At 47.4% G+C, this 26,703-nt stretch overlaps 1 protein-coding gene across 3 annotated transcripts in view; it reads left to right on the forward strand.

Annotated features, from left to right (window-relative positions):
* Nucleotides 1–22,703, forward strand: part of EHMT2 (euchromatic histone lysine methyltransferase 2) — a 39,555-nt gene extending 16,852 nt beyond the window's left edge. For 2 of the 3 annotated variants that reach the window (XM_080991571.1, XM_080991573.1), the window contains 18 exons: nt 1,336–1,481; nt 2,401–2,544; nt 4,659–4,888; nt 5,530–5,718; nt 6,542–6,624; nt 9,310–9,437; nt 11,306–11,428; nt 11,801–11,902; nt 12,669–12,773; nt 14,900–15,054; nt 15,157–15,324; nt 15,926–16,070; nt 16,776–16,853; nt 18,499–18,614; nt 18,751–18,837; nt 19,072–19,150; nt 20,076–20,251; nt 21,195–22,703. In XM_080991571.1, the coding sequence (XP_080847697.1) occupies nt 1,336–1,481; nt 2,401–2,544; nt 4,659–4,888; nt 5,530–5,718; nt 6,542–6,624; nt 9,310–9,437; nt 11,306–11,428; nt 11,801–11,902; nt 12,669–12,773; nt 14,900–15,054; nt 15,157–15,324; nt 15,926–16,070; nt 16,776–16,853; nt 18,499–18,614; nt 18,751–18,837; nt 19,072–19,150; nt 20,076–20,251; nt 21,195–21,375 (2,435 nt within the window). In that variant the 3' untranslated portion in view covers nt 21,376–22,703. The remainder of the gene's footprint in view (nt 1–1,335; nt 1,482–2,400; nt 2,545–4,658; nt 4,889–5,529; nt 5,719–6,541; nt 6,625–9,309; nt 9,438–11,305; nt 11,429–11,800; nt 11,903–12,668; nt 12,774–14,899; nt 15,055–15,156; nt 15,325–15,925; nt 16,071–16,775; nt 16,854–18,498; nt 18,615–18,750; nt 18,838–19,071; nt 19,151–20,075; nt 20,252–21,194) is intronic. The other variant, XM_080991572.1, reaches the window with a different exon arrangement.
* Nucleotides 22,704–26,703: the final 4,000 nt, after the last annotated feature.

Below are 26,703 nucleotides of genomic sequence, written 5' to 3' on the forward strand. Positions count from 1 at the left end.
TGTGTCCTCCTCAGTGGATGGAGCTTGAGTGACTTTGCCTCAGTTTAAAAGAAGCTCTTTTAATACTGGGCAGGCTGGTGATCAGGAAGCGATGGTGGCAACAGTCCCCTTCTTAGGAGACGGGAAGGTCTTGGCCACTGATAGCAAATGCAGAATGAAGTCTCCTTGCTGCTCAACCCAACCAGAGTCTGGATATCCAGTAGACTTCATTTCGGAGTTGCGACGTCTCCATGCACACCCATACCCAAGTTTTTAAAAACTGACTCGTCTAGTTGCTCTGTGTTTATGTGCAACTAGTTTTAATTTGTCTTTGAAAGCAGTCTTAACAGCGTAGGTCACCCCAGAATAGAAGGCCCCAGAATATTCTTTGAATATTATTCACATCCATTCGCTATAAAGAGGAGACATCAGGGCAAAACTCTTTACCGCTAGGCAAGTTGAGGTGGTTTTACTGCTTCTGCCTCAAGATTCATTTTGAAAAGTCACTAATTGTCATTTTTTATATTGATACTGTTATTTTCACAAACTGAGGAGACTTTAAAAAAAACAACCAAGCAGAATTGAAATGAAGTTCTTGTTAAAAGGGTATAATTATTTAAGGTGTCTGTCCTTTTAATGAGAACTGTTCTGTTCTATAGTTTGGTACTGTTATTCTGACAAACTGAGGAGGCTTTTTAAAAAAAACAAAACACCACCCCCAAGCAGTATTCAAACACAGTTCACATTAAAAGGATTTATTATTATTATTATTATTATTATCAATACCCCGCCCATCTGGCTGGGTTTCCCCAGCCACTCTGGGAGGCTCCCAACAGAATAATAATAATAAAGCGATAAAACATCAAACATTTAAAAACTTCCCTAAACAGAGCTGCCTTCAGGTGTCTTCTAAAAGTCAGATTGTTGTTTATTTCCTTGACATCTGATGGGAGGGTGTTCCACAGGGCAGGTGCCACTACCGAGAAGGCCCTCTGAATATTATTAAAGATGCCTCTCCTTTTAATGAGAACCATATTATATTCTCTGTAATGTACATATTAAGGAGGATTAAATTGATTGGAATGCTAACGCCAGTGAAGATGCCATTTTAAAACTTTGCTGCTCACGTGCATTAAGATTGCTCCACGAGCATAAATAGCTAGCTTAAAAGGGTTTTCCGCCTCAAGTGCCAAACGCCATTTCTGTAAAGGGTTAATAGAGGAGGGTTTTGGATGGAGCTTGTGAGACCAGGGGATGGTTGCAGCATCAAGGCTATGCAGTAGAGGTAGGGTTTTGTTTTGTGAAAAGCAGCCATTTCCAGGTCCTATTTCCTCCCCTTTTTCTTTCCCGCCCCAGGGGTGTCGAATGAGACGAGTTCTCTGGAGACGGAGCGCTTTGAGGAGTTGCCCCTCTGCTCCTGCCGCATGGAAGCTCCAACCATTGAGCGCCTCAGCCAGCAAGCTGGAAATCAATGCATGGCAACTGAGAGTGCGGATGGAGAGGTAAGAAAATAGGGGAAATCTGGAAGAAGCTGTTATTTAACATATATTAGAGGCCTCCTCCTCCTCCTCCTTTTCTCCCGTTACAACCCCAGAGATCCATCGCAGGCCCTTCATTTATTATATAGCATCATTGTTTTTCCTTTTAGCAGCAAACTCAGGTGACGAGTGCCAACAGAAATGGAACTCAAGAGCAGCCACTGAGGAAAATGAGAGGGAGGTATCGGCTGCTCAGGGCTGCCCCAAAGTTTGCAGAAGTGCAAATATATATATATTTGAAACAACTAAACCTTAAGGGGACAGAACAAACAGATCCATCAGCAGCCCAGTGAGGATGACTTATGCTCAGTTGTTACAGAATGCAGAGCTTCAGCTGGAAAAGAAAACCAAGGGGGTGTTTGTGGAAGAGTGGAATGATCTTGTCTGGAGGAAATTGTTCGCGGTGGCTGGCAGGCCAGAAATGCTTTTAATTAATTAAAAAAGCGGTTGTCTGGAACCCTGAACAGGAGTGCCCTGTTAGGAAAAGGATACACTGCAACGTTTTGTTCCGGGTTCTAATGGTTAAGCATAATAATTACTAGCGATGGTGATGAAAGTGATTACTATTGTTATTATTGCCACCATTATCATTATTACCTGTGCGTGTCATTCATCAGATTCAGCCTATCATGAGACATCTCTCTCTCTTTCTCTCTCTCTGGGACTCAAAGTTAAATGGAAGAAGAGTGACAAAATGTCTCTGATAGGTGTTGTGCATGCACACAGAGACACAGACGCAGATTGATTGATTGATTGATTGATTGAGAGAGAGAGAGAGGAGCATTTGGGCATGTGAGCAGTCTAAAGCAGTACTGCCCTGCCTCACTGTGAGCCGTAGGCCGGAGAGAGCAAGAGAGCGACCATCTTGTTTGCTTATTCACAGCTGAACGGCTGCAGCAGCAGCATCTTGAAGCGGGAGACGATGCGTCCCTCCAGCCGCGTTCCCCTCATGGTCCTGTGCGAGGCCCACCGAGCCAGGATGGTGAAGCATCACTGCTGCCCTGGCTGTGGCTACTTCTGCACTGCGGTGAGGAAAGGAAACCCAAAGGAGGGTGTTTGGTTTGCGGGGCTTGCTAGCAAGTCACGATTGGGGAGGCGTCACCAGAACTCATGAGGCGTCTGAGAGGAAGATTGTGATTCCAGATTGCGCCTATCTGTGCTGGGCCCTGGCGAAAAAACATACAGTGGTGCCCTGCAAGACGAATGCCTCGCAAGACGGAAAACCCGCTAGACGAAAGGGTTTTCCGTTTTGGAGGTGCTTCGCAAAACGAATTTCCTATGGGCTTGCTTCGCAAGACGAAAATGTCTTGCGAGTTCCTGCGGGGTTTTTTTCCTCCCCCCCCCTTTCCCCCAAGCCGCTAAGCCGCTTATCAGCTGATCCGCTAAGCCGCTTAACAGCTGATCCGTTAAGCCACTAAGCCGCTTATCAGCTGATCCGCTAAGCCACTAATAGCGCTAATCCGCTAAACCGCTAATGGGCTTGCTTCGCAAGACGAAAAAACCGCAAGACGAAGAGACTCGCGGAACGGATTCTTTTCGTCTTGCGAGGCACCACTGTACAGTGGTACCTCAGGTTAAGTACTTAATTCATTCCGGAGGTCTGTACTTAACCTGAAACTGTTCTTAACCTGAAGCACCACTTTAGTTAATGGGGCCTCCTGCTGCCGCCACACGATTTCTGTTCTCATCCTGAAGCAAAGTGCTTAACCTGAAGCACTATTTATGGCTTAACAGAGTCTGTAACCTTAAGCATATGTAACCTGAGGTACCACTGTAGTATGGTCTCAAAGCAGATGAAGCCACCACATGTATTATTATTATTATTAATAATAATTAAATTTGCGTACCACCGAGACCTGCAGATCTCAAAGCTAAACAGGTCTGGGTCTGATCTGTGCCCAGATGGATGATCCTTTGAGAATCCCATGATGAAAGAAACGTGGAATATAAATGTTGCTGGCAGTTGTTGTTTTTTAGGGCTGAGGGAATAAAGGTGTAGATGAGAACATAGGAAAAGCCCTGAAGCTGGATGAGGCCAAAGCCAGCATCCTGATTTCATAGCGGCCAACCAGATGCCTCTGGGAAGCCTATAAGCAGGTGCCCAACTTGCGAGTCCCACCAACAGGTATTCATGTTGTGAACCGCCCTGAGATCGATGGGTATAGGGCGATATACAAATTTAATCAATAATAATATTCAGAGGCATGCTGCCTTTGACAGTGGAGGTAGAACTACCATAGCTAGTCACTGATACAGCCTTATCTTCCCATGAATTTATCTAATCCTCTTTTTAAGCCGTCCAAGCCAGTGCCCATCTCGGCATCTTGGGGCAGAGAGTTCTGCAGTTTAATACTTGGAGCCAGACCAGGGGCAGGCCAAGGTCCCTTGAGGCCTGTCGTTGAGGCGCAGGTCTGAACTGCAGCAGGAAGGGCCAGGCTTCCCATATTTACACTAGGCCCCGTCAACCCAGAGAGGTTTCTTACTGCTTGACAGTTGCCAAGGTCCTTTGCTTCCCATCCTTGTTTGCCGCCTTTGTCTGTAGAGGGCTCTGGGACACTTCTGGAAGCTCAGCCATCGAGCTCAGGAGTTTCCTGAGGACCCTCGTCCCTACGGGACCGCCTCTCCCAATATGCCCCACAGAGGACCTTAAGGTCCATAAATAGCAACACCCTAGTGGTCCCGGGCCCTAAGGAAGTTAGATTAGCCTCAACCACAGCCAGGGCCTTCTCAGCAGTGGCTCCGGCCTGGTGAAACACTCTGTCTCATGAGACCAGGGCCCCGCAGGACCTATAAGACAAGAGTTGTTCTGCCTGGCCTTTGGCTTGGAATCAACTTGATCCCCTCCCCCTCTTTCTTTTTTCCTTTCTCCTTCTGTGTTGGAACTCCTCTTTGGGGACTTCCCTGGCTTTTTTCTGGCCCACGTAGGACCAGTCTGGATAGTTGGCCTTGGTGAAGATTTGACGTTTTTGTCCCCCCCCCCAAAGTTTTTGATTGAGTTCCACTGAAATGAGGCTGCGTTTTAATGTTTTTTTTTATTATTATTATTATTATTATATTATTATTATTATTATTATTATTATTATTATTATTATATTTCCCTTGCCCCTTTCCTATACTTTACGGCCTGTTTTCCTGCCCCAGGGCACCTTTTTGGAGTGCCACCCTGACTTCCGCGTGGCCCATCGCTTCCACAAGGCCTGCGTGTCACAGCTGAACGGCATGATCTTCTGTCCGCACTGTGGGGAAGATGCTTCCGAGGCCCAGGAGATCACGATAGCCAAGGCGGACACCTCCACTCCTGTCCCCATTCCACCTTCTCACGGCCAGGGAGCCTCTGAGAGCACAGGCCGGGCTGACACTACCCAGCCCAGGTGAGACCAATGCTGGCCAGCTAGGAACCAGGACCGCTGACTCCTCAGAAAAGGAATAGTGCGGGCCTTTCCTTGGTGACTTATGTTTTTAGACATTACGCCTAAAATAAAACATTGTATGAAACATTTATGCATTTACAGTGGTACATCTGGATACGAACGGGATCTGTTCCGGAGCCCCATTCGCATCTAGAAGCAAACGTAACTAGCGACGGCACGTCTGCACATGCGCGTGTCGCTTTTCGTCGCTTCTGCGCATGCGCGTGACGTCATTTTGAGCGTCTGTGCATGCGTAAGCGGCGAAATCCGGAAGTAATGAGCTCTATTCCTTCCGGGTTGCCACGGAGCGCAACCCGAAGCGCATTCAACCCGAGGTATGACTGTATTTCTCATCGCTCTCAGAGGAGATGAGAAATAAATGCATAATTGTAGCATGGAGTTCCTAGGGAAGAGGGATTGTTAAATCACGCTGGGAATTGGAGCTCTGTGAGGGTTCTCCTAATAGCACCAGTAGAAAACTACAGTTCCCAAGATTTTGGGGGGGTAGGGGGAACTGTGTCTGTTACAGGGGTGTCATTGCACTTTAAATGTATAGTGTATACAAGATTATTTCACAGGTCTGTGTAATCTCCTTTCCTCAGTGCTCGGATGCGGGGGGGCTCAAGTGTAGAGCCCCCGCAGGACGATATGGCGGGTCTCGTCCCAGGGATTGACAGTGCGGGGCCACGGCTGACCCTACCAAACGGGGCTGTGCTGTCCGCTCAGGGCCTGCCTCCAGGGGCTGGCCGGGAACAGTTGGAGCGGGCCTTGGTGGTACAGGAATCGGAGCGGTAAGTGAAGCGCTCTCTCTGTTTTCGTGGAAGCTAGACTGGCTATTATTGGGACCCGGGTGGTGCTGTGATCTAAACCACTGAGCCTCTTGGGATTGCCAATCAGAAGGTTGGCAGTTCAAATCCCCGCGATGGGGTGAGCTCCCGTTGCTCTGTCCCAGCTCCTGCCAACCTAGCAGTTTGAAAGCACGCCAGCGCAAGTAGATAAATAGGTACCACTGCAGTGGAAAGGTAAACAGCGTATCCGTGCCTTCTGGTTTCCGTAATGGTGTCCCATTGCGCCAGAAGCGGTTTAGTCATGGTGGCCACATGACCCGGAAAGCTGTCTGTGGACAAAGGCCAGATCCCTCGGCCTGAAGCTAGATGAGCGCCACAACCCCATAGTTGCCTTTAACTGGACTTAACTGTCCAGGGGTCCTTTACCTTTACTACTGTTTTGATTGTGTTGGTGAATATTTATTAACTTCAAGCAGTATCGTGGGGTTTTACAGTAAAGCAGATTAGGGGCAATTTTAAATATTTGCCTGTGGGGCAAAGGCATCGGCCAGAGAGAAAGCTTCCTCTTATTTATTTTGGCATATATCGGTTGCATTTATATCCCACCTTTTTCTCCATGGAGCTCAAGGGGGCTTGCATGGTTCTCCACCGGGTCATTTAATCCCTGCAACAACCCTGCAAAGTAGGTTAAGCTGAGAACGAGTCACTGGCCCAACGTCACCCAGTGAGCTTCCTGGCCAAGTAGGGGTTCAAACTGTGGTCTCCCAGGCCGTAGTCCGACCCTCTAACCGCCATAACACACTGGCTCCTTTGTGATCTCTCTCAGGCGCAAGAAGCTGCGTTTTCACCCCCGCCAGCTCTATCTCTCGGTCAAGCAAGGGGAGCTCCAGAAAGTGGTCCTGATGTTGCGTAAGTTCGTCTGAGCATCCTTGTCTCTAATCCTCTGTGTTGTAGACATTCAGATGGGGAGGCCAGTGGCAAAAACAAGCATACTTTAAAAATAAAAAAAGTCCTGGTTTTGACCTCTAAAGCCTTTAACGGCTCAGGACTTCAGTACCCCCAGGACCACCTCTTTCCATATGAACCTACCTGGACGCTGAGATCATCTGAGGCCCCTTCTTCTTGTACCTCCCCCCACAAAAGGTCTGGAGGGTGGCAACACGAGAACGGGGCCTTTTCTGCAGTGGCTCCCCGTCTGTGGAATGCTCTCCCCAGCGAGGCTCACCTGGTGCCTTCATTATACACCTTTAGGCGCCAGGCAAAAACATTCCTCCTAAACCAGGCCTTTGGCGGATTGATATCCAATGCCCTTTTAAAATGTGTTGGGGTTTTTTGTTTTTATTATGTGTTTTTATATTGTGGTTTTATGTTGTAACCGCCCTGAGACCTGTGGGTATAGGGCAATATACAAATTAAATAAAAATTAATTAATTAACAGAGTATTGTCATAATATGGCTAAGAGGTGGTTTGGGAATGCTCTTGTGGGCTGCGTGCTTTAAAACATTTCTACAGTGGAACCTCGGGTTGCGAATGTGATCCGTGCGGGAGGCACGTTCGCAACCCACAGTGCCGCGTCTGTTCATGCACAGGTCGCGATCCGGCGCGTCTGCATCTGAAGGCAGCCCTGTTTAGGGAAGCTTGTAATGTTTGATATATTACTGTATTTTAATATTTGGTTGGAAGCCGCCCAGAGTGGCTGGGGAAGCCCAGCCAGATGGGCGGGTACAAATAATAAATTATTATTATTATGCGCAAAGCATGATGTGGTGCTTCTGCGCATGCGTCAGCGCCGAAACCCGTTCCGGTACTTCCGGGTTCGGTGCGGTGCACAACCCGAAAACGCGTAACCTGAAGCGTGTGTAACCCGAGGTACCACTGTATGTGTTTTTGCAAACTGTGTCTCAGCACCCGTCAATTTCAGTAGGCAGCATATGAAGACGGCTAGGGCACAAGCATCGGAGACCCATGAGTGCATGCAAAGCCCCTCTTGCCTGGGGAAGGGCCGCAGCTTAGTGGGCAGTGAACCCAATGGTCTGACTCTGTATAAAGCAGCCTCCTCTGTTCCCTTGGGGTTTTGTGATCTCTCAAACGGAATGCGCACAGACCCCTGATGGCTTCAATGAGGGCCTTGTGAAGAGAGCAGTGAATATACAGGTTTCTTTCCCAGTCTTTCAATGCCTCTTCATGCCCAGAAGAGTCGGTGGAAGAAGATTGGAAAAAATTTAAAGATTATTTACAAAAATACTATAAAATCAATGAATGTTAGAAAAATGTTGGAATGAAGTTACATGGCTTTAGTAGAAATGTTATAAGGAATTAAGTATAAATACAGTGGTGCCTCGCAAGACGAAATTAATTCGTTCCGCAAATTTTTTCGTCTAGCGAATTTTTCGTCTTGCGAAGCACGGTTTCCCATAGGAATGCATTGAAAATCAATTAATGCGTTCCTATGGTCAAAAAAAGTCCAAACAAAGCCAAATTTGGTACAACAAGAGTTTATTAAGTGCTCTTTAAAGTCACACATACTGTAAAGAGCATTTCAAAATTCAAACCCAGAATTTTTTTAAAAAAACAGCAGAGTTGCCCAATGGTCACAGAAAATCATAAAAATGCAGGGGGAAAAACACAAGCTTCCAGATTCTTGCAAACCCCTCCCCAACTGTTCCCCCAGCCACCCAGCACACAGAAATTCAAATCCAGAATTTTTTTTAAAAAACAGCAGAGTGCCCTGATGGTCACAAAAAATCATAAAAATGCAGGAAAAAAACCACAAGCTTCCAGATTCTTGCAAACCCCTCCCCAACACCAAGTCCTTGAATTCCAAACACCCCAACCCAAAATCCAAACCCCCCCAAAAAAAGTTTTAAAAGCTTAACTTACCAAATGGCTGCAAAAGAAGTTTTGGAAAAGCTTCAAAAATCACCAAAGTCTTTAAAAACCTCAAAAAAGGCTACTATGTACACTGCGTTCTATGAGTTGCTCCTCGAAGTCAAGTCGCAACTGTATTAACGGTGTTAAGAAAAAGGAAACAAACTTGCAAGACGTTTTCGTCTTGCGAAGCAAGCCCATAGGGAAATTCGTCTTGCGAAGCAGCTCAAAAAACGGAAAACCCTTTCGTCTAGCGAGTTTTCCGTCTTGCGAGGCATTCGTCTTGCGGGGCACCACTGTACATTAATAGAGTATTAAAGGAAAAAATAAGGTTAGAATGAGTTAAGATAATTATAGAATAGAAAACAGAGGAAGATGGAAAGGAATTGCTGAAATAATTAATAGAAGTGGAATACAAAAAGGGAGGTGTGAGGAGGGCGTGGAAATAAGTGAATGAAAGATGGGATAATGAAATTGTTTGATTTATTTTATTGTTTTTGTTTTGTTAGTTTAATGGATTGTATTGTATTATTTTTTTTAGTGTTTAAATTTTTTTGAAAAGTAATAAATATTATTTTTTTAAAAAATGCCTCTTCATGCCCAACGCCTGAAATCCGTGTTAGGGAGGTTAGTGACTTGCTTTTTCCAGCCGCTTCTGCATGCGCTTGGGAAGTAGCCCTGAGGCGTCCTGTTTAGCGAGTTGCTTTATCTCTCTCGGCTCCCAGACGTCTGCCCTTCCTTTCCAGTGGACAGCTTGGACCCCAATTTCCACAGCGAGCAGCAGAGCAAACGATTCCCGCTGCATGCCGCGGCACAGAAGGGATTCCTGGAAATCTGCCATGTCCTTCTGCAGGTGCGACGTGTGTGTGTGTGTGTGTGTGTGTGTGTGTGTGATGTGTCTCTGTTTGTGCATTTAGGCCTCTCCTACCTTTCTATCCTCTCCTGAATACAAGCTGAACGCCTTGTCCTGAATCCCCACAATTTGCAATTGGAACAGGAAAGAAAGAAAGAAAATTAAACCAGGGTGGATTTGATTTAAATCAAATTGGTTTAAATCACAGTTTCACAGTTTAAATCACTAGTCAGTAAGACTTGATTTGTAAAAAATATATATACAGAAAGACTCATTCCTGCTGGTATAATATTAATATTTACAACCCGATGAAGGTTTCATTTTTGAAATAATAAATTTTCAGAGTAGTTTTTACAGTTATATAAAAAATTACTGATTTGGTTATACAGTGGTACCTCGGGTTAAGTACTTAATTTGTTCCGGAGGTCCGTTCTTAACCTGAAACTGTTCTTAACCTGAAGCACCACTTTAGCTAATGGGGCCTCCTGCTGCCGCCGCGCCACCAGAGCACAATTTCTGTTCTTATACTGAAGCAAAGTTCTTAACCCGAGGTAATATTTCTGGGTTAGTGGAGTCTGTAACCTGAAGCGTATGTAACCTGAAGTGTATGTAACCTGAGGTACCACTGTACTGTTAGATATACACAGACCGATAATTATGAAATTATTGTGAGGTTTAATAAGTTAACTGTTTATATCTGGACAATTTTTCTGCTGGAAGGAGAAAAATAATCATTTCCTTAATAGCAATTTAAACAATTTATTTAACTAAAACAATAACATTATAGTATATGTATCCGTTTTTGTTAACTGATGTGGTTAAACAATTTTTTTAAAAAAACAACCACCGTAGACTTGTTTTAGCACACATGAAAAACAAATCCTTATTTCCTGATGAATAGCGTTTGGACTATAATGTATCTTAAATAGAAAACTAGCTTTAGAAAGGTTCTTCCTCCAAAAGCATTTTATTTGAAAAATCTGATTTAAATTAAAAAAAAAAAAATCCAATTTAAATAAATAAATAAAAATCGATTTTATTTATTTAAAATCAATTAATTTTACCCACCCTGAAATAAACATCATGACAGCAAAAAGTAACAACAAACAAAACTCCATGGCCAGCTGTCATTGGCAAGAATATTCCATCCGTTCGATCTGTATAACTGTCTGCAGTTTTGCCCCATCTTATCTTCCCAATCCTTTTTCTTATATTCTTGCCTTTAGCCTTCCCTTCCCTTCACCAACTCGGCCACCTTCAGCCACTCAAACTTCCCCTAGTTTCTAATATATCTCTGCCCATCCTTCCTCAATGACATACGAATTAGGCCTATTTTTGTTGGTTGACTAAACTAAGCCTTTCCTACAAACTAGGCCTATCCTATCCTAGTTGACTTAGTCAATTTAGTGTTTGGCTAAACTGTTTAGAAGGGATGTGGGTGGCGCTTTGGGTTAAACCACAGAGCCTAGGGCTTGCCGATCAGAAGGTCGGCAGATTGAATCCCTGTGACAGGGTGAGCTCCCATTGCTCGGTCCCTGCTCCTGCCAACCTAGCAGTTCGAATGCATGACAAAGTGCAAGTAGATAAATAGGTACCACCCCGGCGGGAAGGTAAACGGTGTTTCCGTGCCCTGCTCTGGTTCACCAGAAGCTGCTTAGTCATGCTGGCCACATGACCCGGAAGTTGTACGCCGGCTCCCTCGGCCAATAAAGCGAGATGAGCACTGCAACCCCAGAGTCGGCCACGACTGGACCTAATGGTCAGGGGTCCCTTTACCTTAAACTGTTCAGTGTGACATGTGAGCTAGGTTTGGGCTTGCACAGTGGGGAATATACAAGCCCTGTTTAACTTTTCTTCTTCCCCCGCAGGCTGGTGCCAATATAAACACAGTGGACAAGTTACGCCGGACCCCGCTGATGGAGGCTGTCGCAAACAACCACGTGGAGTTAGCTCGTTACCTGATCAAAAGGGGCGGCTGCGTTTACACTAAGGTCAAAAGGAGAATTATTATCTGTGTTTGATGAGAGTGGGGAAGGCACCCCTCTTAGAGGAATATTTGGGCTGTTTGTGAGAGGGTTTCATTGTAGGGGCAGAGATGCCATTTACCGTATTTTTCGCTCTATAAGACGCACTTTTCCCCTCCTAAAAAGTAAGGGGAAGTGTGTGTGCGTCTTATGGAGCGAATGCAGGTTCCATGGCTTCACATTGCTTTCGCTGAAGCCAGGAGAGCGAGAGGGATCGGTGCCACTGGTACCACTGAATCAATGTGTTTGCTACCTCGGACTCCTTCAGGAGGAAGGAATAAATAAACCGCAATAAATAAATTTCTGCTGGTTTTTATCATCCCGGTGGTGCCACTGCAGGAGGATGATGGCTCTACATGTCTCCATCACGCTGCCAAGAATGGAAATGTGGAGATGGTCAGCTTGCTGCTCTCCACAGGGCAGGTGGACGTCAACGCCCAGGTGAGAAAGGGGCTCGTTGCAAGTGGGAATTGGGGCGGACTTGCATTCTTCCCCCTCCTCCCCTCCACATCTTGGTCTGTGCATGTTTATTCTTTTGTGGCACATACACACTCACACATATCTGCGTGTAAATAGTCAAAGCTGTGTATGAGGGAGCAAAAATATTTAAAACAGATTTATTGAGAACAGCAGTTCTACAACCATTTTTTGTGAAAACACACTGAAATACAGCAATGCTTAAAATGAATTATTTAGGTGGTTTGTAAACTGCTTGGTCAAAGAGCTCTTCATGCGGTACAGAAATGAAATTGTAACTAAAGCATGGATAAAATCCACAAACTAGTTTAAGAGACAAATGTGCCTAAAACCATCATTGTTGTGAACGAACATATATTAAAATTAAAAACAAACAAAATGAATATCGGTAACTAAATCATGTTTGGGTAGCCTCCCTCACTGAATAAAGGTGTTCTGTAAGTGTCTAAAGCAATGCCTCATGTCATAATAGACATTATAATTCTTTAATTGGGAGAGATTTGGTTTGTTCTTGCACTGGAGGTCCAATTCTCAGCAGGTGAAGGGAAAGTCCTCTTGATAGAACGGTATCTGCAAGATGCCCACTCTGACACCTTGACCTTGAACTTGCCCCAGCAGCTAATTGGCAGGCACTGCAATTCTCCCAATAGCACACAACCGCCTTTTGAGCCACAGGCCTTCTGTTGCCATCACACAAGCCTCCTCTCTCTCTCTCTTTTCCCTTGTTTAGGATAGCGGCGGTTGGACCCCCATTATCTGGGCTGCTGAGCATAAGCACATTGAGGTGATCCGCATGCTTCTCACCCGTGGAGCCGACGTCACGTTGACTGACAATGTATGTGAGTTTTTGGTCCCCTGGCTCCCATGCAGGATGAGCTCAGGCCTGCAAAGCTGGGGCAAAAGAAAAGTGGGTGGGGCTTGCTCTAGATTAACTAGAGGTTGCGTCTGCACGTGCTCAGAAACAAGGGGGCCAAATGGACTGTACCACTTTGGCCTGCAGGTGGGGAGAGGGGTTATGGGGTTGTTTTGTTTTTATTTGTGATTGTATTGTGTGTTTTGTGTTTTTAATTTTTCATTTTTATGCTGTGAACCACTCTAATATCTTTGGATGAAGGGCAGTAATAATAATAATAACTTATTATTTATACCCCGCCCATCTGGCTGGGTTTCCCCAGCCACTCTGGGCGGCTTCCATCAAAACTCTAAAATACAATAACCTATTAAACATTAAAAGCTTCCCTAAACAGGGCTGCCTTCAGATGTCTTATAAAAGTTTGGTAGTTGTTTTTCTCTTTAACATCTGGTGGGAGGGCGTTCCACAGGATGGGTGCCACTACCAAGAAGGCCCTCTGCCTGGTTCCCTGTAACTTGGCTTCTCGCAGCAAAGGAACCGCCAGAAGGCCCTCGGTGCTGGACCTCAGTGTCCGGGTAGAATGATGGGGGTGGAGACGCTCCTTCAGGTATACTGGACCGAGGCCATTTAGGGCTTTAAAGGTCAGCACCAACACTTTGAATTGTGCTTGGAAACGTACTGGGAGCCAGTGTAGTTCTTTCAAGACCGATGTTATATGGTTTCGGCGGCCACTCCCAGTCACCAGTCTAGCTGCCGCATTCTGGATTAGTTGTAGTTTCTGGGTCACCTTCAAAGGTAGCTCCACATAGAGGGCATTGCAGTAGTCCAAGCGAGAGATAGCCAGAGCATGCACCAGTCTGGCAAGACAGTCTGCAGGCAGGCAGGGTCTCAGCCTGAGTACCAGGTGGAGCTGGTAAACAGCTGCCCTGGACACAGAATTGACCTGTGCCTCCAGAATGACTCCCAGGCTGCGCACCTGGTCCTTCAGGGGCACAGTTACCCCATTCAGGACCAGGGAGTCCGCCACACCTGTCTCCTGTCCCCCAAAAACAGTACTTCTGTCTTGTCAGGATTCAACCTCAATCTGTTAGCCGCCATTCATCCTTCAACCGCCTCCAGACACTCACACAGGACCTTCACTTATCAAATTTATCACAAATTTAATAAATAATAATAATAATAATATTTTTTTAAAGAAAATGTGCATTCACATTTTTAAAAAGCACACAACTCTCTGCCAATAGAAAACACTGGAAATGTCCTATCCTACCATGTTAATGTGCTGGTTTTCTATTGTTTTTAATGTGGGTGAGCGTTCCATAAATGTGACCCCCATCCCACTTGAAGCCTTGAGTGGTACAGTCCATCCAGTCACCTCAGCGTTCTGTCACCCCCTTCTGCTGCACATGGTTCTGACCCTGAAGCCTGTTGCTTACTAACGAGTGGGATAATCAGTTCAACTTGCATAAATCTGCATGGAAGAAATGCATATCCATCGTGACTTAGTAGCTGTTTGTAAAACAGAGCAAAGAGGAGAATTGGGCTCCGGAGCTCACTGGTGTAAGACTTTATTGCAGCTCCATGCGTTTCAGAGATGAACACTAGAGCGACGTGAAACGTGTGCAACTTTGTTTGTTTTTAAAATAAGATTATATTAAAGCTTTTTCATAACAAAAGTAGATAAAAGAAACCAGTCTAAATAAAAACAAAACCAGAGAGAAAAGAAAATGCCAAAGGAACACCAAAAAATAGAAGAAAAATAAAAAGGACTTCTGATTTTAATTCTGTCAGTTACATAAAATAAATTATTCAGAATATTCACTCAAGAACGACTCCCAACTAATCTACTTTTAAGTTAGGCAAGCATGCACGTTCTTAAAATTTAGAGAAGCCCTGTTCTTATCAAGTAACTATAGCTTGAAAAAGCAGCAGAAGGAATCTTCATTCTCTCAGCACGCCTGCTGAACGTGTAGAGCTACAATCAACAGTCTCTCCTAGTGTTCTCTTTGCTCTGTTCCTTTATGCTGCTTTTCCTCCCTTGCAATAATAGTACCCCCCCCCAGACAGAATCATATCCTCCTGTAACTCCTCCCTCTTCTCCCAACCAGGAAGAGAACATTTGCCTGCACTGGGCCTCCTTCACGGGGAGTGCGGAGATTGCGGAAGTCCTGCTGAACGCCCAGTGCGACCTCCACGCGGTCAATTTCCACGGAGACACGCCTCTGCACATAGCCGCGCGGGAGAGCTACCACGAGTGTGTCCTGTAAGACCGGCCAGGGTTCTCTTCTGCATTGCAGTGGGGTTGGAGGCAGGCTGGGCGCCACGACACCTTCGGCTCTAATCCTCGCTTCCTCCCCCCGAGCAGCCTCTTCCTGTCCCGGGGGGCCGACACTGAAGTGCGGAACAAAGAAGGGGACACGCCCTTGGACCTGACCTTGGAGAACTCGGAGGTGTGGTTTGCCTTGCAGCTGAACCGCAAGATCCGCCAAGGGATTATGAACCGCTCCGTGCGCACCGAGCGCATCATCAGCAGGTGCGGTTTGAGGTCGTGTCTGGATGAGGGAAGGGGGGGTCTGCCTCCAACTCCTCCCTGATGGACGAGGTGGTGCTTGTATGGCTGTTTCTGTGTGGACCTAGCAGAGAATTGCATCTATTCTGTCTCACCAGCAGTAATAATAATAATGATAATGATAATAATATAAAGTACCTCTGGTTGCGAACGGGATCCGTTCCGGAGGCTGTTCGCAACCTGAAAATGCAACCCACGTCTGCGCATGCACGAGTTGCGATTCACCGCTTCTGCGCACGCGCGTGACGTCATTTTGCGTGTCTGCGCATGCGCGAGCGGCGAAACCTGGAAGTAACCTTTTCCGTTACTTCCGGGTCACCGCGGGACGCAACCTGAAAACGCACAACTTGAAGCAACACTTTAGCCTCCTGCTGCCACCACGTCGCCAGAGCACGATTTCTGTTCTCATCCTGAAGCAAAGTTCTTAACCTGAAGCACTGTTTCTGGGTTAGTGGAGTCTGTAACCTGAAACGTATGTAACCTGAGGTACCACTGTACTCAAAAAGACATCACTTTGGCTGCGCACACGACATACCTTTAAAGCTCTCTCTCTCTCTCTTTCCAGGGACGTGGCCCGTGGCTACGAGAACGTCCCCATTCCCTGTGTCAACTCCGTGGACGACGAGCCCTGCCCAGAGGATTACAAATACATCTCGGAAAACTGCGAGACTTCCACCATGAACATCGACCGCAACATCACCCATTTGCAGGTACTTTCATTGGCTGGGCAACCTGGGCTTCGTAGCGACTGCCCTCCTTCCAAAAATAAAAACAATTTCTGAGACGAAAAGGGACAGTTTTAAAGAACGAAACACTTTTAGCAAGGAGCAGGAAAAGGCTATCGCTGTGCTAATCTGGAATTGGACATCTGATTTCTTAAGGGGGCAGGTGTTAACTGTCCCCAGTACCTTGTGTTTAAGGGGGCAGTGCTGGAGGAGTAGGGGACAGGGGAGGCTTTGCAGGGGCCCAGGGGAAGATCTCAAGGGCGCCACATTGGCAAAACCCCTCTTGTAGTGCCTGCTCCACCCTCCTCCTTTCCCTCCCCAAGTTGGCAAGGGAGGGCACCTGGGTTGGCCTGCCTGTGGGCTGCAGGTAGAGTTTGGATTTGATATCCCGCTTTATCACTACCCTAAGGAGTCTCAAAGCGGCTAACAGTCTCCTTTCCCTTCCTCTCCCACAACAAACATTCTGTGAGGTGAGTGGGGCTAAGAGACTTCAAAAAAGTGTGACTAGCCCAAGGTCACCCAGCAGCTGCATGTGGAGGAGCGGGGAAGCGAACCCGGTTCCCCAGATTACGAGACTACCACTCTTAACCACTACACCACACTGGCTTTGCCCCAGGTGGGGGCTGGTACCTCTCCTTCTCCCTCCCCTTTGTGGCATCCATCTCACACCTTGTCTTTTCACATTCCCAGCATTGCACCTGCCAGGATGACTGTTCCTCCAGCAACTGCTTATGCGGGCAGCTCAGCATCCGCTGCTGGTATGACAAGGTGAGTGACTGAGGGAGTATAAGTGGCTTGTTAGCTGACCTGGAAAGGTGGAAACCTTGAAATGTCAGGAAAACTACTAAGTGGAGTATATAAACTGGCACCCCCTTTTTTTGTCAGAGTGGGGTATGGTCTTTGTTTTGTTGTGGCTTTGGTGCTTAGCTTTATTTGCAGAATTTTCTCCCCAAAGAGGCCTTTTAGCAGCAGCTAAAAGGGTTTTTGATTTCTTGTTCATTTGAACAGCACCAATATTATGATGTGGCATGGTTAAAACTGTTCTTCACAATGTTTTTGTGTGTGTATCATATTTGTTTACCTTGGTTGTGAATCCCTTATATATTTATATAGCAGGAAGTGATGTATATAAAGGTAAAGGGACCCCTGACCATTAAGTCCAGTCATGACCGACTCTGGGGTTGCGGTGCTCATCTCGCTTTATTGGCCGAGTACAGCTTCCGGGTCATGTTGCAAGCATGACTAAGCCGCTTCTGGCGAACCAGAGCAGCGCACGGAAACGCCGTTTACCTTCCCGGTGGGGCGGTACCTATTTATCTACTTGCACTGGTGTGCTTTTGAACTGCTAGGTTGGCAGGAGCAGGGACTGAGCAAAGGGAGCTCACCCCGTTGCGGGGATTCAAACCACCGACCTTCTGATCGGCAAGTCCTAGGCTCTGTGGTTTAACCCACAGCGCCACCCGCGTCCCTCAGTGATGTATATACATTGAGTAAAATTAAACTCTTCCCTCCTGGGTACTTGGAGCTTGGGGAACACACTAGCAAAGCCCACCTCTTCCCTCCCATGGATCACCTTTGGCAGGTGGGCAGGATTGTCTACCTGACTTTGTCATGGTGTCGGGTGAGTGACAGGTAGGTTTCTCCTGCCCACCTGTGTCAAACGTTGGCCAGCAGTGTGAGAGAAAGTTCTGGCCCAAAACTTTGCAGGGCTGTCGACCCACGGGAAAAGTCAACTGGGTGCTGGTGATTTTGGTAGGCAGAGCCAGGAGTGGGTGGGCAAGATTGGGCCAGATGTGCGCCAGGGGGTCCCTGGCGTCAACTCCATCTGCTCAGTGCCTGGCCACTGTGAAATGACCAGGCCCTGGAGAACATCAGAGAACCCTTTGCAGGGCAAACGGATTTTAAGGTGTACTTACAGAGCTCCTCTGCAGACACGTCAACAGGAAACAGTTCCCTGAAGATAGCAGACCACTGTCCTACGGGCAGAATTTCCATTTTGCAGTCAAAATCCCTGGAGGGATTTTGTCCACACATGCTGACAGGGAAATCTCAACATCTCAGGCAGGCCCTGTTTTAATCTCTGGCTATAGATTCGAAAGGCAATTGGGAAACAGCAGCTAGGGTGGTGTAGTGGTTAAGAGCGGTAGATTAGTAATCTGGGGAACCGGGTTCGCGTCTCCGCTCCTCCACATGCAGCTGCTGGGTGACCTTGGGCCAGTCACACTTCTTTGAAGTCTCTCAGCCCCACTCACCTCACAGAGTGTTTGTTGTGGGAGAGGAAGGGAAGGAGAATGTGAGCCGCTTTGAGACTCCTTCGGGTAGTGATAAAGCAGGATATCAAATCCAAACCCTTCTTCCTCTGCCCGGATAACTTCCTTACCCTCCCCTTCCTGTTCTCCCCCCCCCCCGGCAGGACGGCCGTTTGCTGCAAGAGTTCAACAAGATCGAGCCGCCCCTGATCTTCGAATGCAACCAGGCCTGCACCTGCTGGAGAAACTGCAAGAACCGTGTGGTTCAGAGCGGCATCAAGTGAGTTCTTTTTGTTGTTGCTGCTGCGTTCAGAACCTCCAAAACCATGGAAGGGGACTCAGGCCCCACCACAAGCCTCCACATGTGTCTCTAGCCTGCTGGAAACCAGTGTCCTTCTGTTCTTCCTTCACCTCAGGGTCCGCCTGCAGCTCTACCGCACGGCCAAGATGGGGTGGGGTGTCCGGGCATTGCAGACGATTCCCCAAGGAACCTTTATATGCGAGTGAGTTCGTGCTGGAGGAAAGCTTGCCTTTCCCTTTCCCCCATCCCCGAGGCTGCAGCTACATCTGGAGAGGCGTTGTGGTGGGTGGGTGGGTGGGTGGGTGGGTGGGAAGGAGGGAGGCAGAGAGGCCCTCCTCTCCAAACTTTGGGGTTTCAGTACTAGACTTTGCCTGCTTCAAGGAGCAGCTGCCCAGCAAGCCCCTCTCTCACATCTCCCACGTTTTCCTGCCTGAAGGTATGTGGGGGAACTGATTTCTGATGCAGAAGCTGATGTCAGGGAAGACGACTCGTACCTGTTTGATCTGGACAATAAGGTGAGGCTATCCAGACTCCTGGGTGGAATCCAGACACACACAAAAAACACTGTGGAAATTCTTTTTTTTAAAAAAGGTTTTGAAAAAATATAGTGAATTTGTCAAGCTCACCATCGCCATCTAGTGTCACATTTGCATAATGCGCTTAAAGCATCATTGTTTGAAGCTATATAGGTTTGCCTGGGTGGGAGTTGGGTGTCTGAAGAGAGGGATCCTCTCTTAAAAAGGAAGGGCCCCAGCTCAGGGAAGCAGATCAGGGTGAACCTGAGTTAAATTGGTCAACGTTTAGGAATTGAAAGTTCTAGGTCTTACAACCTGGGTTCCCTCCCTGCGAGACGTGAGGTCACAGGGAACCAGGCAGAGGGCCTTCTCAGTAGTGGCAAGGAAGTAAGCAACTACCTGACTTTTAGAAGACATCTGAAAGCAGCCCTGTTTAGGGAAGCTTTTAATGTTTGATGTTTTATCGTGGTTTTAATATTCTGTGGGGAGCTGCGGGGGTAATAATAATAATAATAATAATAATAATAATAATAATAATAATAATAATTTATTATTATTATTATTATTATTATTATTAGCTGTTTCAGGGTCATCAGCAGGAAATTTCCAGGGAAGTGGTGGCATAAAACACTGGAGTGGGGGAGCAGGCTAGTTTCTCACCCCCAAAATGAGAAGACAAGCGCCTGCACATTTTGCCCTGGATCTCAGCTTCTACAAATGCTAGAAACTTCATTTTTTTTTTCTTAAAAAGAAAATCTAGGAATCTGGGGGTTATAATTCATTGATGGAGGAACTCCTCACCCACCCTTTCTCATGGATGTCCAAGGTCTCTTTGGTCTTGGGTGGACATAAAGCCCTGGAAACTGCCCAGGTTCCTCCTATGTCTGATCTCCCCTCCCTCTCTCCCTCCCTCTACACCTTGCAGGACGGTGAGGTTTACTGCATCGACGCACGTTACTACGGGAACGTCAGCCGCTTCATCAACCACCTGTGCGACCCCAACATCATCCCCGTGCGGGTCTTCATGCTTCACCAGGACCTGCGTTTCCCCCGCATTGCCTTCTTCAGCAGCCGGGACATTCAGACTGGCGAAGAGCTAGGGTCAGTGGAGATAAGAGATCTTGACTGAGCCATTTCCCCCCTCCACCCTTTAGCCAAAAAAGGCTTGCAAAAAAATCAGCACCAAGACAGTCCTTCCCTCAGATTCACAATCTTAAAAAAAAAAAAAGATACGACACGTGAGGAAATAGGAAGAGGAGGGAAGAGGAAAACACCAGCTCAGGCACAGGTTGTCAAGAGTTAACAGTTCATGCAGACCTCGGTGGGGGTTCGGTTCTGGCTGTCTTTCCCTTGATGAAAAACAGCGCCTCCCCTCTCCATCAGTCATGCTAACGCTGTTTCAGCACAAAGGCCTGACTGAGGGTTGACCACCTCTTCCAAGGGCTGTCTACCAATGGCAGGTGTGTCAAAAGTATGCAGGTACGCAGACACACACACCCCACTTTCAGCATGGTACCCATGGGTATGCATGTGCCTTTGGAGGTTATTGCTGGCCTCTACAGGCACCTGTAAGGGACGTGGGTGGCACTGTGGGTTAAACCACAGAGCCTAGGCCTTGCCGATCAGAAGGTCGGCGGTTCAAATCCCTGCAACAGGGTGAGCTCTTGTCGCTCGGTCCCTGCTCCTGCCAACCTAGCAGTTCGAAAGCACGTCAAAAGTGCAAGTAGATAAATAGGTACTGCTCCAGCGGGAAGGTAAACGGTGTTTCCGTGCGCTGCTCTGGTTCGCCAGAGGCGGCTTACTCATGCTGGCCACATGACCCGGAAGCTGTACGCTGGCTCTCTTGGCCAATAAAGCGAGATGAGCGCTGCAACCCCAGAGTCGTCCACGACTGGACCTATTGGTCAGGGGTCCCTTTACCTTTACCTTTTAGAGTAGTGATAAAGCGGGATATCAAATCCAAAGTCGTCGTCTTCTTCTTCTTCTTCTTCTTCTTCTTCTCTTTTTCTTCCTCCTTTCCCTCTTCCCCTTCTCTGCCCTCCAGGTTTGACTATGGCGACCGCTTCTGGGACATCAAGAGCAAATACTTCACATGCCAGTGCGGCTCGGAGAAGTGCAAGCATTCGGCCGAGGCCATCGCCCTGGAGCAAAGCCGCCTGGCCCGCCTGGAGGCACACCAAGATGGCCTGCCTGACAGCAGCAACCTCCCTGCCACGCAGGCCTGAGCCGGGCCCAGCTGCCAGACCCCGGCGTCGGGACCCCTCCCCTCCTTCTCCAGCAGGCTACGGCCTGCTCTCCTACGGCGAGCGAGACGGAAGCGCCCCCCAACCCCCCTCCACGAAGAGGAAGAGTTTGCCTGGAAAGAAACAGTCCGGCTGGCGAAGGAGAAGAGAGGACAGAAAAACTATTTCCTGTTCCAGGGAGGGGAAAGCCAGAAGGGCCTCTGTGCTTGGTGCGGAACCTTTCCAGACACAATTGGACTACAGCCCCATCAGCCCCAGCCAGCATGGCCAATGGCAAGGGATGATGGGAGTTGTAGTCCGGCCACATCTGGAGGGCCGAAAGGTCCCCAGCGCCTTGGACAGGGCAGTGGGTGGAGCGCTGGTGGCCTTCCAGAGATGGCTGCACTGCATCTCTTTCGCTGTGGGGCCTGGGGGTCCAGCGACGCCTGGGAGGCTGCAGCTTCCCCATCTTTGGCATTCAGAGGTCAAAGGTCACGTGCGCACCTGGAGGCCTTGGGCCTGACGCACATAGCCAGGCCAGTATAACTCCCGAGCCACCCACACTTTTGCATCCTTCGTTGCCAACCGGGGAAACCTTTGAACACATGACTTTCCTCTCGTGCCGGGCCAGGGTGCTCTCGTTGCTTGTGCGCAGGCACCAGAGCGGGGTCACACTTTGAGCCCCGCGCCTGGGGCCAGTGGTCTTCTTCCTTCAACAACCACACGCTGCAAATAACCGCCTGACGCTGGCTCACGGACGGGCCCGCCAAACAGGCTCCTGTTTGCGAGGAAAGACTCTGGGGGATCAGACCCCCATCTTGCAGTGTGGTTGTTGATGGAGGACAAGCCGACATCAAGCAGTGAGGAGCCTGAGGGTTGCGTTCAGAGATAACGCTGCCTCCTCCTGGTGGGATGGTGTATGTGCGTGTTGCTATCCTGCTTCCTGTCTGATGCGCCTTGTCAGCTGAAGGGGGGGGGGATGTTTTTTAGTGGCCTTTTTCTTGTTTGGGGGGCCAAGTTAATGTTTACCTTTTGTGCGTGTGTTGTGTGCGTGTGACACAAGTTTCAGTTTCGAACTGGAGCCAAGGTTTTTCCAAGCTCGGTGAGGCCCGTGACGGTCCCATAGCTGTATCTCCTTTCAACCTCTGGAACAGCAGAAGTATTGATTCAGTTTGGAGGGGCCAGCCTTATCTTTCTCTCTTTCTCCCTCTCTATCTTCTCTCTTTTCTATGGGTTTTCACAATTTTGTTTTTTAAACTGTAATTTTCTGGGGCCATAAAAACCAATAAACGTTGGCATCTGGCAATTTTTTGATACAAACTTAAAACAAAGCCGCAATGGTGTGTTTTTCCCCCTTCTTGCCTCATTCCTGGCTGGGGACTGTGTGGGTAAGAGGCATCTGAATGCTAGTTTGCAGGTCTTTTGTACCTCTCTGGATTTTTTTTTGGGGGGGGGGAGACAGGGCCTTGTCTGTGTAGTTACACGACCTTGCAGACGTCTTCTGAGAATCCCAGAAGCGCAGCAAGATCCCCACCCATCCCTCAAAGTCCCTTAGAGGATTCTGTAATAAACAAAACCTGCCTTTATTCCCTTATGGGGACACAAGAGCCCTTATAGAGTCCTTTGTAGAGGCCAACCAGAGAATATTGAGAAGCAAAGCAACTAGTAAGCCTGATCTTTATTGAACTGTTGCAACAGGGTGCTCCCCTCACACGCAGGAGAAAGGAGGAGGACCCAGAACAAAGGTGTGCCTGCCCTTATACAGTGGTACCTCGGGTTACATATGCTTCAAGTTACATGTGCTTCAGGTTACATACTCCACTAAGCCAGAAATAGTGCTTCAGGTTAAGAACTTTGCTTCAGGATAAGAACAGAAATCGGGCTTCGGCGGCGCGGCAGCAGCAGGAGGCCCCATTAGCTAAAGTGGTGCTTCAGGTTAAGAACAGTTTCAGGTTAAGTACGGACCTCCGGAACGAATTAAGTACTTAACCCGAGGTACCACTGTATAGACATTTAAAATTCCCTGCCCTGGAGCTCAAGACCACCTCTCCATACATCACAGAAGGGGTGTAACCCAAGACCACCCCCCACAAACATCATACCTACATTACAGAAAAGGCGGTCTACAACAGAAATTTGAATGTTGTTGTTTTTCCTGTCTGCCAGGTTATCTGATAATGCCTTATCTGATTGCCTTTCCTGGTAGTCTGGCCCTTCCTTTGAGATGGTGATTTCCCAATTCCTGAGACAATAGGAAGGTTCCCTCACCCCCTCCCTCCTTGCAGAGAAAACATTTGGTCAGTTTGGAAGTCAAAATGGTTTCAGTTCGGTCTTCCTGTGCTGCTCCAGACATGTGGTTCACATATCTATGTATGTGCTTGGTTGGTACATTTATCAACATATATATAATATATATAAGACCTTAAATTTTTTATTACAATTCCAGAACTCAGGGCCTTTCAATGAAGCAGAAGTTTGGAAGGTTCAAAGCAGATAAAAGAAACTACTTTCCCCCCCCCCCCCCCCACGGCACATAATGGAATGGACTGTAGCAATGTCCGTTAGCCTGAATGGCTTTACAAGTGGGGTTAGACAAATTCGTGGCAGATCAGGCGGTCAGTGGCTACTAGTCACAAATGCTATGTTCTCCCTCCACTGTTCAAAGCAGTTTACCTCTGAATATTAGTTGCTAGGAGTTGGGGAGAGGGCTGTTGGTCTAGATAGGCCTTTGCAGCCTCATCCATTAGGTCTCTTGTGTTGACGGAAGAGGACGTCATTTTTTGGCCTGCCAAGGTGGAGTGCCTGCAACCCAGTTTTAACAGGGCCCGAGTTTCATTTGAAAAGGGGGCAGCAAGCATTGGCCCTGTCCACTGACTCCCTCCTGCAGGAAGCTAGAGATGGGCAAAGGACTTTTCAAAGCCCCATCCCACAACGGGAAGAGCAAGAGAGGCTTTGAAAGGAAGAACTGGCTCTCACACGAAGCATCTCAGCTGTTCCTGGCACTAGCCAAGGCAGAGCTAAATGGCAGGAAAGAAGTGAGGGGCAAAATTAAAAGGGAAGCCTTTGCTAAAGCTATTCTTGCTCTGCATGTCTATGGTTTTGGGTAGGGGGAGAGAATAAAGAGGCCTTTGCCGGTGTCTCCATTTATAGATACAATGGCTGACGTACATCACAGTGAATAATAATAATAATAATAATTTATTATTTATACCCTGCCCATCTGGCTTAGTTTCCCCAGCCACTCAGGGCGGCTCCCAATCGAGTGTTAAAAACAATACAACATTAAATATTAAAAACTTCCCTAAACAGGGCTGCCTTCAGATGTCTTTTAAAAATAAGATAGCTGCTTATTTCCTTGACATCTGATGGGAGGGTGTTCCACAGGGCAGGCGCCACTACTGAGAAGGCCCTCTGTCTGGTTCCCTGTAACCTCACTTCTCGCAATGAGAGAACCACCAGAAGGCCCTTGGCGCTGGATCTCAGTGTTTGGGCTGAACGATGAAGGTGGAGACGCTCCTTCAGGTATACAGGACCGAGGCCATTTAGGGCTTTAAAGGTCAGCACCAACACTTTGAATTGTGCTCGGAAACGTAGTGGGAGCCAATGAAGATCTCTCAGGACCAGTGTTATGTGGTCCCGGCGACCACTCCCAGTCACCAGTCTAGCTGCCGCATTCTGGATTAGTTGTAGTTTCCGGGTCACCTTCAAAGGTAGCCCCACGTAGAGCGTATTGCAGTAGTCCAAGTGAGAGATAACTAGAGCATGCACCACTCTGGCGAGGTACGGTGTCAGCCTGGGAAGCCAGATTCATATAAGCCCTAAATGTTGGCTGGATTTATTTATTTGAATTTGCGTCCCACATTTGCATGTAAATATGCTCAAAGCATTTCACAACACAGCAGAAATGAAAATCTGCACATCATTACACTAGCAATCAAACACAAAATAATTTAAAATTGTAACACAACATAGCAAATAATTTGATTAGCAAATAATTTGATTATATGTACGTTATGGCGTTTCAAAGTCATCATCCTGAAACAAACTGTAAATCATTAAAAGGTATCAATGAATGACAGATACAATATACATTCCAATGCCATTGCAGGCCGAAAGCAATATAACCAGCAACCCATTGCATGACAGCACTATATTCCAAATGATACAGAAACATAGCAAAGGTTATAAAAGAGGTAGACTCTTCACAGAATAAAATCCAGACCTGCCTCTCAGAGGAAGAAAGGAAATTAGCAGGGAAGCAGGTCCACGTATGTGTATGTGTACGTGATCTCACAGGTATTTAGTGTTCTGATATGTAGAACCTGTGGCTGCGAGTCATTTTCACAGGTTGCTGACTCCATATTCCCTTCATAAGAATGTATTGGTATTATTTATTAAATTTGCGTGCTGCCCTATCCCCTGTAGATCTCTGGACGGTTCACAACATAAGAAGACAATATGAAAAAGCACTGTAGAAGCTAGACTTCAGAGTCACGCCACCGGTCCATTTAGCTCAGTACAGTCTACTTGGACAGCCATCTCGGGTTGCAGAACAAAGGCTAGCCCAGCCCTTCCTACATGGTGCCTGTTGTTGTTTAGTCGTTTAGTCATGTCCGACTCTTCGTGACCCCCTGGACCAGAGCACGCCAGGCACTTCTGTCTTCCACTGCCTCCCGCAGTTTGGTCAAACTCATACTGGTAGCTTCGAGAACACTGTCCAGCCATCTCGTCCTCTGTCGTCCCCTTCTCCTTGTGCCCTCCATCTTTCCCAACATCAGGGTCTTTTCCAGGGAGTCTTCTCTTCTCATGAGGTGGCCAATGTATTGGAGTCTCAGCTTCAGGATCTGTTCTTCCAGTGTGCACTCAGGGCTGATTTCCTTAAGAATGGAGAGGTTTGATCTTCTTGCAGTCCATGGGACTCTCAAGAGTCTCCTCCAGCACCATAATTCAAAAGCATCAATTCTTCGGCGATCAGCCTTCTTTATGGTCCAGCTCTCACTTCCATGCATCACTACTGGGAAAACCAAAGCTTTAACTATACGGACCTTTGTCGGCAAGGTGATGTCTCTGCTTTTTAAGATGCTGTTTAGGTTTGTCATTGCTTTTCTCCCCAGAAGCAGGCGTCTCTTAATTTCGAGACTGCTGTCACCATCTGCAGTGATCATGGAGCCCAAGAAAGTAAAATCTCTCACTGCCTCCATTTCTTCCCCTTCTATTTGCCAGGAGGTGATGGGCCCTTTGGCCATGATCTTCGTTTTTTTGATGTTGAGCTTCAGACCATATTTTGCGCTCTCCTCTTTCACCCTCATTAAAAGGTTCTTTAATTCCTCC

Source organism: Podarcis pityusensis (assembly GCF_964106645.2).
Source record: "Podarcis pityusensis genome assembly, chromosome: 2".
NCBI classification, from domain to species: Eukaryota; Metazoa; Chordata; class Lepidosauria; order Squamata; family Lacertidae; genus Podarcis; species Podarcis pityusensis.